The 15,544-nt window shown below is 39.9% G+C and overlaps 1 protein-coding gene across 1 annotated transcript in view; it reads right to left on the reverse strand.

The window, feature by feature from the left end:
- Positions 1–15,544, reverse strand: part of LOC106535529 (prostaglandin F2 receptor negative regulator) — a gene marked incomplete at its 3' end in the record, with an annotated part of 34,419 nt that overhangs the window by 7,012 nt on the left and 11,863 nt on the right. The window contains 3 exon segments of the mRNA XM_014032558.1: positions 2,328–2,753; positions 7,274–7,681; positions 14,306–14,564. Of these exon segments, the coding sequence (XP_013888012.1) occupies positions 2,328–2,753; positions 7,274–7,681; positions 14,306–14,564 (1,093 nt within the window).

A 15,544-nucleotide genomic window follows, 5' to 3' on the forward strand; every position in this document is an offset into this window, starting at 1 on the left:
GAAAACGATTAATCGATTATTTAATTAGTCATCGATTATTTTAATAATGTCGTCAATTAATCGTGGCAGCCCTAATATCTATTAGGGTTCACGTTACACAGTCCTTCACAACAACACGGCTGTCAAAGCAAACAGGATTTCCACTGATAACCCGAGATTAGTCTGGAGCACCTGTCTGTTTTCCGTTGCAACAACAGCCACCAATCCAGCTCTTCATTGTGGCGCTATGACTCATTCACAGGTTCAGATTACTTCTGCTTGGGGATTCACTGACTGCAGTTTTCTGGCCTATCGCTGATCTTTAAAAATAACCTGCTGATTATGATTTCAGCTGATAAAGATTTTTTTAATAACTGTTAGGTGTTATAAAGTCACAATACACCTTCAATATTCCAAACTTATTTTGTTGAAAAACATTGAAAAATATCCTTGAAACAATACAAACTTGTTTTAACTGGACATAAGGTAGCGCTCACAGCAGAGCAAAAGGGGACAGTGGCTGATTTGCAGACCTTTGTGGAGGTAGATATGATCGGCTTCATGTAAGTATCAGCTGATCGCAGATCTCCTAAAATTAAATAAATTGGTCCCGATTTATTAGTGCACCCCTACCTCTACTACATTGTCACATTTTATAGCTATTAAGGAGATATCAGAGATGCACCAGTTAATCAGCTGATGACAGAACTGGTTGATTTTTAGCTCAACAAGTGCAACAAAACGCTTCKCCCAGCTGACAACCATCAGTATGAGTAACGTTAGCGCTACCACTTCCACTCTTAAACTTTAACTGATTGGTGCACTTTTATCTTTGAATATGTGCAAAATAAAACAATCTTCAGCTGCTCCAACTTCTACACCTATAGTCATCATGGGAGTCACGGGAGGGATGCAAACGGTCCAGGAGACAATCCCAGACTGCCAGTCCCTGCTCTGCAGTGAAACTCTTCAGCAACACCTGGAGGACCCCAAGGTGTTCCCAGGCTAGAAACGATATYTAATCCTTTCAGAGAGTTCTGGGTCTGCCCTGAGGTCTRCTACCATTTGGACYTGCCTAGAAAACCTCCCTAATGAGGGATTCTGGGGGCAATCTTCCCAGATGCCTGAACCACCTCAACTGGCTCCTCTTGACGTGGAGGAGCAGCGGCTCTACTGGGAGTCTCCTGAATAACTGAACTTTTCACCTTATCTCTAAGGGAGAGTCCGGCTATCCTGCAAAGAAAACACATTTTAACCTCCTGCATCCAGGATCTTACTACCTCAACAGCTTCAAAACCTAAAAAAATGTTTTTAATGATATCACATATGCACATACTTCTGTATGCAATAAATAAGAATTATCTAAACATGATCTGGGACATAATTTATGTTTATGTTATCTTGGAGTTAAGATGTTCTGCAGTACAGAAGAGCCAGATAAATTGGGTGTTGGTGACARGGTCAATGGAATCAAACAATCTAATATTCTGCTGATGGTAAAGAATGCATAATCCAATTTACCAGTTTTTCTAAAGAACCTTGACAATGAATGAYTAATCATCATACAGTATGTGTTCATTGTGCATATTTAGCAGGGAATGCATAAAATAATCTCACTGCTAATTGCAACAACACACCACCTTCCCAGCAAGCTGCGATCACCTTAATGGGAGCAAACGCAACATGATGTAGGATTCAAACACTGAGAGCAAGAGAAGGGGATGGAAGCTGAAAAAGAAAAACCTTCACAGACAGAGAGACCACCCACCACGCCAGTAATTGATTGCTGCGTCGAGTGTGTTTGACATCGCTGCTCTTCGAGGCAGGATCAGAGCATCGCGCACGCACGCACCCGTACACATTAACTGCACACCCAGAGGTAGCAGACAGCAGGAAAGCCATGACTAATCAATCGTCCTCGCAGCAGGAGTCGACAGGGTGACTGGAGAATTAAAGAGTTTCCTCTTGAGATTCCAGTTTCGAAAGCAGAACTATTACACATCCACATACGAAGAAACAACACAGCTGCAACACACGGGCTCCTTTACCCTTTGCCTTAACATGCCTCCTTCTACGTTTTTCATCACACAGCGACCACAAACACAAAGAAGCCATCATCCACATCACTAACTCGTATGTATGTAACAGCTGAAGCCAAACCAAATCACAACAATTAGTCATCTCACTCAACATTGAGAAGTTTCAACTTAATTAAACAACACTTTAGTTTCATGTTGCCTAAAGCAGTCTGTCGCAATGAAATCCTGAGGAATTACAGGAAATAACAAAGCTCATGACTCATTTCTTATACTCTCATGTGATCCAAACATGCTTTGGGATTTACTCACTGATCTCTGAGACTTTCACCGTCACAGGGGTGGATATCTTCTCTGCCGCCATGTGCCACCTTCCTCCTCCTGTGCTGCGCCCTCCTCTGTCGACGTAGGCTCGGATCCGACAGGTGTAAACCCCTCCGTCCTGGCCACTCACCCCCGTCACCCTCAGCTTGTACTCTGCCACTCCGGTCCTCCCCAGGGTCGCCTCCCCTCGGCTTCCTGGCGCGCCGCTCGAGGAAGCGTTGGAGATCACCACGCCGCTGCGGTCCATGGTGATGAGTTCGCGGCCGTCGGCGAGCCAGCTCACTTCCAGGGCGAGGGCAGTCAGGTTGTCCGGGAACACGGAGCAGAGCAGGGTCAGCGAGTCGCCGGGCAACAGGAGCAGGGAGGTGGAGGAGGGAGAGGAGGGGGATGAAGCTTTCACATTTAGGGATTGGCCTTGAGAGGACAGAGACAATATGAATCAAAACATTTATGTTTATATGGGAAATACACAGAGTCAATTAAAATAAAATTTAATGTTATATAATTATTTTATGACAAATTTAACAAACACTAAGTATTATACAAAATATTACTACTCAAAAATTGGTTAAAATCACATTTATCTAGTAGATTGTAGTTCATGTTAATAATAATAATAACCTTTTTATGCCAGGGTTAGTCGTGGAGTTCCTCAAGGTTCAGAGTTTGGCCCAATAAGCCTCTAGTAGGTAAAATTATTATATGACATTCAAATGTTTATGTTGATGACAGTTATATTTATCCATGAAACTTGACATTTCTAATCAACCAATCATCTAATCCAGAGATTAGGGAGCCCTAATCACTCATTCTTAAAACATGGTGGCTGTAGTATTACAGTTTGGGCCTGTTGTGCTGATGCATACAAATCATTATTGAAACAATTCTAAAGTATAAAGCAAATTCCATTTAAGAATGTATTAAAAACTTTCAACGTCAACAGAATTTATGTTAGGGCATTTTAATATGCAAGAATTGTGGAATAATACACATGATTTTACCCATCTTGTCACATAACTGCCATCCTTTTTAACTTGGCATGGACAAAGTCAAACAGGAAGTGACAACAAAGAGGAAGAACTCTTAAAAATGGGAACTACCTGCTCTTTATTTTTTTATGAGCACTGACTCTTCATGATTTCTCTCTGATAACGAATTCAAAATAATCTCAAGAAACAGATTCTTCATTACGGTCTGTAACAGCTGTTTACATGCAGGTGTTCCTCTTTGTCATCACTTACTGTATCATGCATGTGACTATATCAACAACTGTTCATTTCAGGGGCGCAATTTTGATTTGCAACGTTACAGTTCCCTTTCCACTAATAAATTTGTATTTATCACAAAATTTCTGGTTTATTTTGTATCAGCATTATGTTAGCTGACTGGCTAAAATAAAGGTGACTCATAGCAACTATTGCTTCAGCTAGCATTATGCAATAGAGCGGTTAAAATTCTTCATGGCTGTCTTTAGTCAAAAAACTGTGCTTGTTGACATTCTGTAGATGAGAATTAGATACGTAAACTTCTCCTCTGAACCAGGTAAGAACATAAGCTAATATAGCAAACTGGAAACTGACAACATGACAGGTTAGGTTGCTGTTTTTCCAAGAGCATATGATGCTCAAGAAGAGTTTTACCATCTTTTCCAATAAAACAAAAGATGACAAATGAACGTTGATGATGTTTAAACTGCCTCTATTTACAGTGTGAAGGTAAAAAAAAAATCACATCATAATTATTTTTTTATCAATCTTTTTTTTTTTTTAACCGGGCAAGTCCCACTGAGATCACAGATCTCTTTTGCAAGGCAGGCGTGGGTTTGAAGGCAGCGGTGCATGTTTTTGGACTGTGGAAGGAAAAATCAAACACAAGAAGAACATGCAAACTCCACACAGAAAGACCCCAGGTKTGAACCGGGATCAMTCTTCTTGTTGTAAGGCAACAACCAGCTAACCACTAAGCTGATGATTAAAATGTCTTGCTTTTCTCACTAAAAGATAGTGTTAACTAATCAAGTTTTAGTTTTTGTGAAGGAAGAACAGAAAAACAACATTTTTTTCAAAATGTCGCTTTATGTTTTTAGCAGTTAGCTTGTCAGAGATTTGTTAGGTCACTAGCTAGCTAACAGGTGGTCAGTAACAGTCAATGAGGTATAATGGCTAGTCACTGTCACGTGACTTTTCATGTTCGGAAGCAGTGGCCATATTGTTAGGGGCAACTCAATATTGTAGTGTTAGCTGTTAAAGCTGGATGTAGTAACCACGATATGTTAAATTTAGGTCAGCACATCAATGAAACTCAATTTGCTATTGACTATAGGGTTGGGCAATATTGGCAAAAAATTAATCACGATTAATTGTGGTATTTAGCCGATAAAGATTAATTTGACGATTAACCCCCCCAGAATCCCTGGACACCCTTATATCCTAGTCACATGACCAATTTATAGGGAGAAAATTGGCTCTTCGTAAAAATCTGTTCCAAATTGTGTCAAAATTACAGACTTCAGGCTATACATCAAACTTTAAATTGTGTTGATAGATAAATAAATTACACAATTGTTTTAATGTTGGTCATATTTGAATCAGAGAGGAACACCAAGTGGTTAGTCTGCCAGGTGGCATTAATCATATTAATTGTCAACTGCCAAAAATTAATCGATTAATGTTTTTCTGACGATTAATTGCACACYATACGATTATGCACAACCCTAATTGYCAATCAATATTTTTAGACAGAAATGCACGTCAGTAATCATCAAAACAGGAAAAAGCATGTTCCAGAGGTACACACATCTGCAATGTTTATTTCTTTTATTTTAACCTTTATTTCAACAAGCAAAACATTAAGAACAGTTATTTACAATGTTGGCCTGAAAATGCAATGAAAAATGTTTCTAATAGGCAAACGCTAATCAGTGAAAAACTAATATTTATTTGCAATTCTACGCAGAAATCTAGTTATGATAAATTGTTTATATTGAGAGCCCGCCCCTTCCAATATGGRGATGTACTCATTCCACAGAGGTTAATCTTCTGAAGTGGGCATGACACCTCTAGCCAGTACACCTCATTGATAACAGCTACAGTTCTTTCAGGCTGTTTTAACCATTGCCATTAGGGTTGGGTAAAATTGTCAGAAAAACTTTAAGCGATTGTTTTTTGGCACTTGACGATTAATACGAACACCAGGCGTACTGACTGGAGATTTCTCCCGTCAGTCTGCTCGGTGCTCCTCCGCCCCTCAAAAATGACAAACATTAAAAAAAAGTTCTGTAATTTATTTATCATAACTCTGGTTTTACTTGGTCTATCAACACAGCCTGAAGTCTGTACTTTTGACACCATTTGGAACTGATCATGTGACTAGGATATGAAGACATCCAAGGACTCCAATTGATTAATCATATTAATTGTTATTGGCTAAATACCACAAATTATCATGATTGGTTTTTTGCCAATGTCTCCCAACCCTAATTGCCATGCTTCTTGTTGCCACTATTTTGACAATGAATGATAATTTGTTTTTATTCTTGGTTGATCTTGATATCAAGACAGACCAACATATATAACAAGAAACTGAAAAATACAGCCTATGTATTCTGTTAGCAGGGATGCTCAAGAAGACATTTTAAGACTGCAAACAAACCAGAACTACTAAAAATGTCAATCTTTGCCATGCAGCTATATAGTAACACTTGGACCAAGGGTTTAAATATGGTTTCCAGGAACAGAAMTAATATAGGAGAGTCTCTGTGTGGTATCTGGAAAGGACAAAAGAGACGAGACCATCTCTGTTTGACGTTTCTCATCCTCTTTACTCAAGTCAGTAAGTCAATATGAAGTAGCTGGGGCACAATGGGCATGAGACAGACCTGTGTGTGAGTCTGTGTCGCTCATGTTTGGTTTTGTTACAAATCACTGGGTGTCCCCCTGCACTTAAGAGGATATGGTAACCTAGACAGATAGAAGATATGGTGTCCACAGCAACAATGAATGAGGCAGAGTGGGTGAGTGGCGGGGGCTCTGTAGAGACAGACCGGGGTCACGAATATCCTGGGAGAGAGCGAGATGGAAGAGATGGCAAAGTCTGAGAGAAGAGGATCCCTCTAAGACAAAGACTGTCACACAAGGGGGGCGAGAACTCTCCCACGTCCCCTCGCTATTCTCACCCTTCGCTCCCTTTCAGCATCGCCACAGATCCAGCCCGCTGGCACAGAAAACTGTACCTACACATGAAAAAGACCTAAAGATGAACCTGTACTGATATGATCACACATCGCACATTCTGAAGGTTTATTTTTTTTATAATGGTCTTCTGAAGAATTAGAACCCAACCAGTTTTAATCTATTTTTAGACAACAGAACTAAAAAGATATTCAAATTGTGCTCAAGTGAAGGACACAAGGAGCTCAGGGAGTGCAACAAAGCAATGCTCAGACCTGCAGGAATTGATTTTTTTTCCAGCAGGCAATCAGGCTTATGAGCAACTGACGCCATGAGTCACCTCTATTCTGATGAAATGCCAGTCGACACAGATTGATTCAGCACGAAGCGGGTTATAAGAAAACTGTGCTTTTTGTTCACTTACACTCTAATATCACTTCATATATTTTACAGATAAATGACTGTAGGGTGCTTCAGGTTAAATGACCGTTTTCTCAAATTTATTGGTAAACACGATGTAAAAATGACAAAACCAAGGATTATTTTTATCCTTGTATACCAGGAAGTGACAATGGAGTCTTAGCCTAAATGTAACTAGCAAAAATATCTAACATCCAAGTAAAAAAACGCAAGTCTGTATTTTCCTCTACATATTCTTCCTCTTTGTCACAGGCTGGTGCTTAAATTACCCACAATGCAGCTTGACTGCCAACGTTAGAGAAATGAGTGACAGTGGTGTTCCCTCAGCTGGGTCGTCTCTCTTACCTGTAGGAGTGACAGTAACAGCCCCCATCTCTTTCTTGCTTTCAACGATTTTTGTCCACGTCCCTCCACGTTCATGCGTCCACTCCGTCCCTTTGCATTCGTAAATCCCTTGATCGGACGTGGTCAGTCGGGTAATCACCAGCTCAAACAATCCGTTCCTGCCAGGGACCAATCGGATGCCCCCATCCGAGTAACGACGAGTGAACTGTGAACCKGTGACGACGTCCCCCTGAGGACCAAACATCAGAATGTCCTCTGAGGTGGTGCCCTTTTTTATGGACCAGGTGACGGACAGGTAGGTGGGGTAGGTGAGCTCCCTGGTGACGTTGCAGGAGAGCGTGAGGTCACTTCCCTCTGGGATGACTGGAGGCGGAGTCTCGGGGGAGACCTTGAGGGTGTTCGGAATCACTGATGACAATAAGAAAGAAAATAAATACATAAATGTAAACAATTTAAATCTTACTTGTAGCAAACAAAGATCTCATTGCATCACTTATTACAGCTCCTTCACAATAAAAGCATCGCGTGTTGCAGCTCTCCAAGTTTTAGCACGTCTTGAGTTTCCTGTTTAAATAATTTATCAGCTCTCCATTTTTATGGCTTCTTTTCCCTTGTTTCACACAAAACCAACAGGCTAATCAGTAAATTATCTGAATATTTTCTTTGTTTCCATTATTTAGAAACGTGTCTATTTGAGGGTAAGCAAGGTAAAGAACCATGATCATATTTTAGATGAAGAACAAGCACAAAGGATTTATTTGAAATGACTAAACATTATTAATGAGTCAACATTTAGCGTTAGAGCCACAGTATTAACTGGGTGGAGCAACAAAATCCTGAAGAACTGTGATAAATTCCGACTTGTTTTACCTTTGAGGCATTAARATTTCATAATAAGAGCTTTGAAGTTACAATAGGGTCAGGGTCAGGATGAGTTGTTCTCTTCTGTTCTCTCACCAAGGCTGCTGATTAAAAACAGGAATAAAATAAACAGCTTCCAGATAAAGGCCATATATTGTTTTGTTTGCATGTGAGAGCAGGAAACACACCCAGGGGAGTGTTCAGGTAGCTTAATAAACTCACTGCAGACTCACTTCCACTCGTTTATCCTGTGCTTTTGTTCCGATTGTGTGTCTAAACGTGACGTTCAAGAGTCCGACCAGCTCTGAACAAACCGCTGTTTGGTAAAGCCGGTGACTCATTCTGACAGCTCCAGAATAATAAAATAAATAAAATGTGGGTGTTTATGATCAAATGTGCCCACAAAACCACAACTGAAATAACCGTTTGGTATTTTCACAACAGGGAAGTGAAGGAAAGGACAGATGTTTTGATGATCATCAAGTAAGCGCAGAGGACACGGGGGGTTAATAACACTAGAGGCAACCACAGAGTGCAGCGGAGAGAGGCTCCGGTTTACACACAATGTCACAAATACAGACATTCGGGCAGGGGTTTGCTCTCATATCACCAACATGATGCTGGTGTATGTGAGTGTGTCTGTTAGTAAAATATCTCATGAAACCCTYGATGAATCTTAAAGGAACTTGCAGAAAGTAACCACRGGATGGACCTCTACAAAGGTTTCACTTTCTGAGTCAAATCTGATTCAAGATGGCCGCCATAGTCAGCTGAACTTAAAAAGCACAAAAGCGGCCATAATTTGGTCCAATTCACAAGACGTTGAGCTAAATTTTGGTGTAGTAMTAGCTGAGAGTCAGTCTCAACAGTGCTACGCATTGTGTGAGACCTTAGCTTTAAACTTTAGCTTTGACTTCTGGAGTCAATCTTGTTTGACTGTTAGCAAAATATGTKACGAACCACTCGATGGAGTTTAACAATTCTTTTAGAAAATAACTACTGGATGGACCTCCACAACTGATTAAATTATGGAGTCMATCCAACTTAAGATGGTTGCCACAGCTAATCAAAACACAAAAATAGTCTATACTCATTGAGTCAAAACGAAAAAAATAGGTAAAATAAGGCTGGATGGGTTTTTCTTTAGTGAAACGTTTCGTCTCTTGTCCAAGAGACTTCTTTCATCGGTCTGATGAGTTTCAGGTGAACTCAGCCTTATAAGCKCTGCCTCCACATGGTGGACAAACAGGCTAGTCACATGCAAAAGAGGGCCATCGCCTAACAATAGGCTTYATTAGCTCTATTTAGTCACATGCAAAACTCATTGAGCTAAATTTTGGCACGGTAGCAGCTGAGGGTTACTCATCGTGTGAGATCTTAACCTGAAACTTTAGCATTAGCTGCTGGAGTCAATCTCCTCCTGTTTTCACAAACTTCCTCGTAAATCCAAAATGTACCAGCGCCTCCTAATCAGACTCTTTGTGTGTTGTGTGAAATAATGTGCACGAGCTGTTGTGTTCAAAAGTTACACATCCAAACATATTCTTAATCTTGTTAAGTTTACATAGTAAATACTTCACTTAGCTTTATTAAAGTTTTCATTCTGAAATTGGAGACAAGTCCTTATTAGAGTTTGTACTGCAGTGAAATTGGTATCGGATAACAAATAGGGTACAAATAATTGTGTTTTGCTGTCAATTAAGGAAGTGCCTGAAAAGAGTTTCCTCCACTTCGCTCGTCTCTTACGTAACAAATAAAAACAAGTCTGAGAAAAAAAAGTGGTGCACAATCCCGCCTGGTATAAATCTAATTTCACATATTTTAACCGAACGATGACATCTGTTAGAAGTTTCTTTGCCTGCATACACTGAAAATTGTTGTACTTGCTAATACGTATGCTCTGTGTGTCTCTCTCTCTCTCAAACACGGCTGCCGAGTTAATTCAGGTCTAAATTTAACAAGGTGTCTGGGGAGCCGTGCTGGAAGGAAACGGAGAGCAGCTGAACATGATGATGCATTATGGAGATAACTAACCTGCTGTCTGATTATGCTCTCCATCACTTCAGCTCGCAAAAATTTAGCTTTCTGAGCGAGAAGTCTTCCACCAGCCGACCCCTCCACCCCACACTACAGCGTGCCTTTATTTGGCTTCTGTCTCGCACTAAAATATCTGGTTTGTAAAGGATGAGGTTTGAAGGTTCACACAGTGAGTTTGTTTTTAATTACCAACAAGAAAAGTACAAAACAGAAATCCAATTAAAAAGGGAAAACGCTGAACCCGTGTTTTGTGGCACAAACTCTGTGTACAACTTCGTTAAAGGGGCAATATTATGTGTTTCTCAGGCATATATTTAAATACTATACCATAATAAAGTATCTGTCATCTTTAGCTGTTATTAAAATGCTGTTTTTATGTTTAAATAGAAAATAAACTTATCTTCTCATCCCTTCCTCTTCTAAACGCCTTGAAATTGGCCTCTGTCCCTTTTAGAACCATCTGAAAATACATTTCCTCAAAGATATTTTTAATCTGAAAAGAGCTTCACTGAGTGAGAACTAATGTTAGGAGCTCAGCAGACAGTTAGGTTTCACTTTCACCCGAGAGCCTGCAGGAGTCATGGGCGGGGTGTGTGGGGAGGGGGCGAGGGGGTGRGCTCTGCCATGAGGAAGTTTGTCTTAAAGACACGTCCCAGGGGCGTTTCTGGTCCCAAAAGGSGTTTCTGGTCCCCACCTGTCGTTTTGCTCCTCAGCATGTCTGCCTAAAAACWCTGCAGGATTTCTCAAACATGCATGAATGAGTCAAAGCAAGGCTTTGGGCATGTTTTTATGAGAGTATAACATTATAACATGATATAAAACTCAAAGTTGATTTTACATAATATTGCCCCTTTAAAGATCCAAGTAGCCAAATAAATAAATAAATAAATAAAATAAACAAAACATTCATATAATAACCTGTTTCTGCCTTTAATATAATAAAATAAAAGCTTTCTTTGAAAGAAGGCATATTGTGCTCCACCGTAAATGCCAAAGCTTTCAATAAAGATCATTTAATGCTTAGAGCAACAATTTTCAACTGGTGGGTTGTGGATCCACATCCAGCGGGCCTCTGCAACAAACTAAATCCCCTTCTCCATGGGCGTGGCTATAAGCTCTTCATCAATTCAGCCTCGACCAAGCATGCCTCAATTTCCAGTCCCTGCATGGCTTTTGGATCCACCTCGATGGTGGTTCCAGGTGGGTGGGTCAAACAGTATTGTGTGGAAATTATTTTAAGGTCAGCGGACGGCTGCCTGTGGATTAACTGAGCCAAGGTGGAACTTGCAAGCTCCTCCTGGAGAGAGACGCAAATGTTTTTATCTATTTTAGGAGACAAACGCATACAGCCTGAAATAAACAGGTGTACCTGGGAGGTTTCAAACAAATTGTTTCACACGTACTTATGAACAGTGCCGTAACAAATTTAATCCAACCACAGTAGTAAAGTTAGACACCGCTGATTTCCTTCTCGATTCTGATACAGAATAAAACTCTCTGCCATACTGATCTGATCCTTTGTGCAAAAACACCAATGTGTCTATTAAATCTAAAAAGAGTAGAGCGTTTAAACTCACTGCTTCTTAAAGATTACAAGACATCTGAGTTATTCATTTATTCATTTGGAACTCAGATGTGTGTTGATGTAGCCATTGGGGTGGGAATCTTTTATTCTCTCACAATTCGATTCTGATTTTTGGGACCATGATTCGATTCAAATTTGATTTTTCATTCAAAACTGATAATGTGAGCCCATTAGTCCTGTTCCCAAAGTGCTTCATCTTCATTTTGCAAAACTCTCTCATGTCAAACTCAGACTCATTCAGTAAAAAACAAAATGAGCCCAAATCTTTGCATTCAATGAAGACAGGYCCGYTTGAATCTCTTTCCTCCAGTTTTGTAGTTTTCCTCTTTGTTTTGGTTCTTTCTGCACAGTCATATGTTCCAGAAACAGCTGTGTGGTGATGTCAGGACYGCCCARGTAGTTACATAATGGAGMCTGACAGACATTGGATTTARTTTATTTTTATTATTTATAAAATTGATTTTGGGACATTTTAAAATAGATTCTGAATCTTTGTAAATAAGAATCACAATTCTGATGTAAAACGATTTTTTGGTGCACCCCTAGTAGCCGTCTAATACAACAGAAAACCAGAGGACACAATCATACAAAATACATGAAAAAATATGTGAAAAATTGTGTTTTAAACAACAGAAAACAGCAAAAAAAATAATAATAATAAAAATAAAAAACCCCACTATAAAATAAGTTATTGTTTAATTATTAAGAACTACTATAAAAAAATAAAACCTGCGTCTTCATTTACATATTCACATGAAAACACTGAACGTGTAGCATCTACAGACTGATCACGTGCTGCTGCACTTCTACTTTACACAGGCGGAAGGAAAAGTAGTTCCCACCAACCGCGTATGATTAGGCAAGATTTCAATAATTTAGTTACTTTCCACTGTGTTCCTGTTGATAATTGTTGCCTGAAATGACTGAAGTATCCGAGTGTCAATATTTTGATTTCAGAATGTCGGTGGTATCGATATTTCACCATCTATCAGCACATCACTAGCTCACAGAGTGAGGGACACACTGCCATGAAGACACATCTACACTTGACTAGAACCGATCTAAATTTGTACCAGGTATAAAACAAAAAAAGTYCTGCTGCATGAATATATGCTGCACCTTGAATGTTCCTTTATGATACATTCAACTTTGACCCAGACTGAATCTAAAACACTGAGGAACAGGGAAACATGATGTTCTGAAACCAGCATGTTATCAGATTCAGTGAGATGAGTGAGGTCTGTATCTGATGCAGGAGGACCAGGCGCTTATCATATCCACTCAGGTTTGATTTGCAAACCATAAAAAAACTGTTCCCATGCAGTTACTTCTTGTAAAACAGGTTATACGTTTGGCAGGTTGGTTTTCATTACTTCCTCTTGGCAGCTTTCATTTTCTTCACAGTGAACAAGAGTTCCTCCATCAAATCATCTGTGAGATTTCAAAACTAGACAAGTTCCTAAAATCTCCACAAACATATAAAATAACTTCCCCACATGGTGTTCATGCTTGTCAGTAAATGCCTGAGGTAATGCAGTCAATCTTAAAATAGTAAAGAAAAAAAAACTTCCAAATCTGTCCCATCACCTAAACACCAAACACTGACATGCTAACACAGCAAAGAAAAAAAAAACATTCAAATAATTAAGGAAGTTTGTGTTTGGTTGATTATTTCTTTGTTGCAACAATACTTCTTAGTAATTATAAGCCTGTTTATATCCCCATAAACTTTGGAACATTTGTTTGGAAAATTAATTTGTGGATTGCATCAATTTAAATAAATAAATAACTTACTAATTCTTTCTGGATACCATTTTTATACAGCATAAGGAGGAGGTGCCAGGTTGTTGTGTCTGTGTATGGTTCTTCCACATGCTACTGAGGCCCCAGTTTTAAATTCACAAACTCTCTTTTTATTGTTAGACTTGGATCATTCAACCTAAAAGCATAAAACAAGTGGTAACAGAARAAACTGTTTAGAGGTTTTTCCCATGACTACAACCCACAAAAATGCACCTTCATAACAAATGTGCCATCATTCAGGTAGAAATAAATAGGTTTTATATAAGCTGTGATAAATGTACATTTTCTTGTCTGCTTTAAATGCATTAACTTCTGTGTTCTGTTCTGCATGTACATTCAACATTCTAACCTTTTACTGAGGCAATACAGAACATCGAACACTTTAGTTTTAAACTGTTCCATCCGTGTCTGCTACTCACTTTGCCCATATGATGGTATTTATATTCCATCTAAATCTCCCTGATCCTAATTTGACACAAGTCAAGTACTCCCACCTGACATCTGCTCCCCATCAGAAATGTCTTTGAGGTGTGCTGAACACCGAGTGAAAGTCAGCCGATGAGCCAATCACTGTCTAAAAGCAGCAGCCTGAGAGCGTGAGCAGGAGGATATAAATACAAGGCCAGCATTACTAAATCATAAAAATAGCTGTTAAATGAACCAACAAGGCTGCCATTTTAACACCACAGTCGAACACAGCTTCACTCAGTCAGAAGACGTATAGATTAGTATGAACTCCTCCTCACCTGTGAGTTGAACCTGCGCCACGTAGTTCCCACTGATGACTGAATCTGTGCTCGGTGTTCTGCAAAAGTAGACCCCTGCGTCCTGAGGCTTCAGCTCTGCGATCTTCAGCTCCGCCTCGTTGTCCTGCAGCCGCACCACCGAGATGTCGCCGGACGCGATGCGCTTGCTGAGCGAAGGGTCCGAGAAGCTGGCGTCAAAGGACGAGACGATTCTAATCTTCGGGCRGGTTGCATCCCTGGACATCTCGAATTCAAAATCCTACAGGACAGAAAGATTGGATAGAGTTCACCTTATTCTGAGTTGTARGGTCCTAGAGAAATGACTTTCCTATTCCCTTCAGGTCAAATTACTACTATCATGTAGCCACCGAGAAAGTTTTAAAAATATGTTTGTGGCTCTAGGTGTGACTGGGAGTGTGGATGGCTGTCTCTGTCTGTGTCCCTGATATCCTGGTGTCCATGTGATGCACTGGAGACCTGCCCAGGTCTCCCCTGCCTTCTCCCAAAGGCTGAGATAGGTTCAATAGGAACATTATTTTATGTTAATCTTAATCAGTATTGTGTGAAATTTAATGTATTTTATAAATATATTTGATAGTTTTGTAGGTATGAACAGGTTTGTAATGTTTATTCAAAATAAACCTTACTTCTGTATCATGTTTTAAAGAAACTATGATCAGTAAAATCCTCAAATCGTGTCCTGTTTCTAATAATCATCGTCTCTGTAGCACTTCAGAAGAACTCCAACGCTTGTAGATAAAAATATAAATATTAATAAAACTTCCTCTCAGTCATTAAAAATAATCTTTTTCCCACATTTTAATGCCTGTTTCTAATCTGGGCCCTAAAGAGTTAATGCTCCTGGGTGTGGATCTGCTGCAGCTGCAAGGCAGGTGTGTGTAGGGACTGGTATTCCCTACATTGCAGGACAGTTTTTTGGCAAGCACACCTACTTGTGGGGACCTAATGTTACTTATGGGACCTGAGTCTAGTCCCCAAAAGGGGAAATGCTGTTGGTGGTTCAGGGCTGTGAGGTTAGCCTTGGAGTTGGTGGTCAGGGTTAGGCTGTAGAAAATAATGGAAGTCAATGCCAGGTCCCCATAAAGACAGCTGTACCAGACTGTAGGTGTGTGTGTGTGTACGGGTTTTTCTACACCATGGGGTATTTTTTTTTACAAGAAAAAGCAGCCAGGTGGGGACTGAAGTGAATCGTGGGGACCAATGTCAGGTCCCCACGGG

Source organism: Austrofundulus limnaeus, unplaced genomic scaffold (assembly GCF_001266775.1).
Source record: "Austrofundulus limnaeus strain Quisiro unplaced genomic scaffold, Austrofundulus_limnaeus-1.0 Scaffold1480, whole genome shotgun sequence".
NCBI lineage: Eukaryota > Metazoa > Chordata > Actinopteri > Cyprinodontiformes > Rivulidae > Austrofundulus > Austrofundulus limnaeus.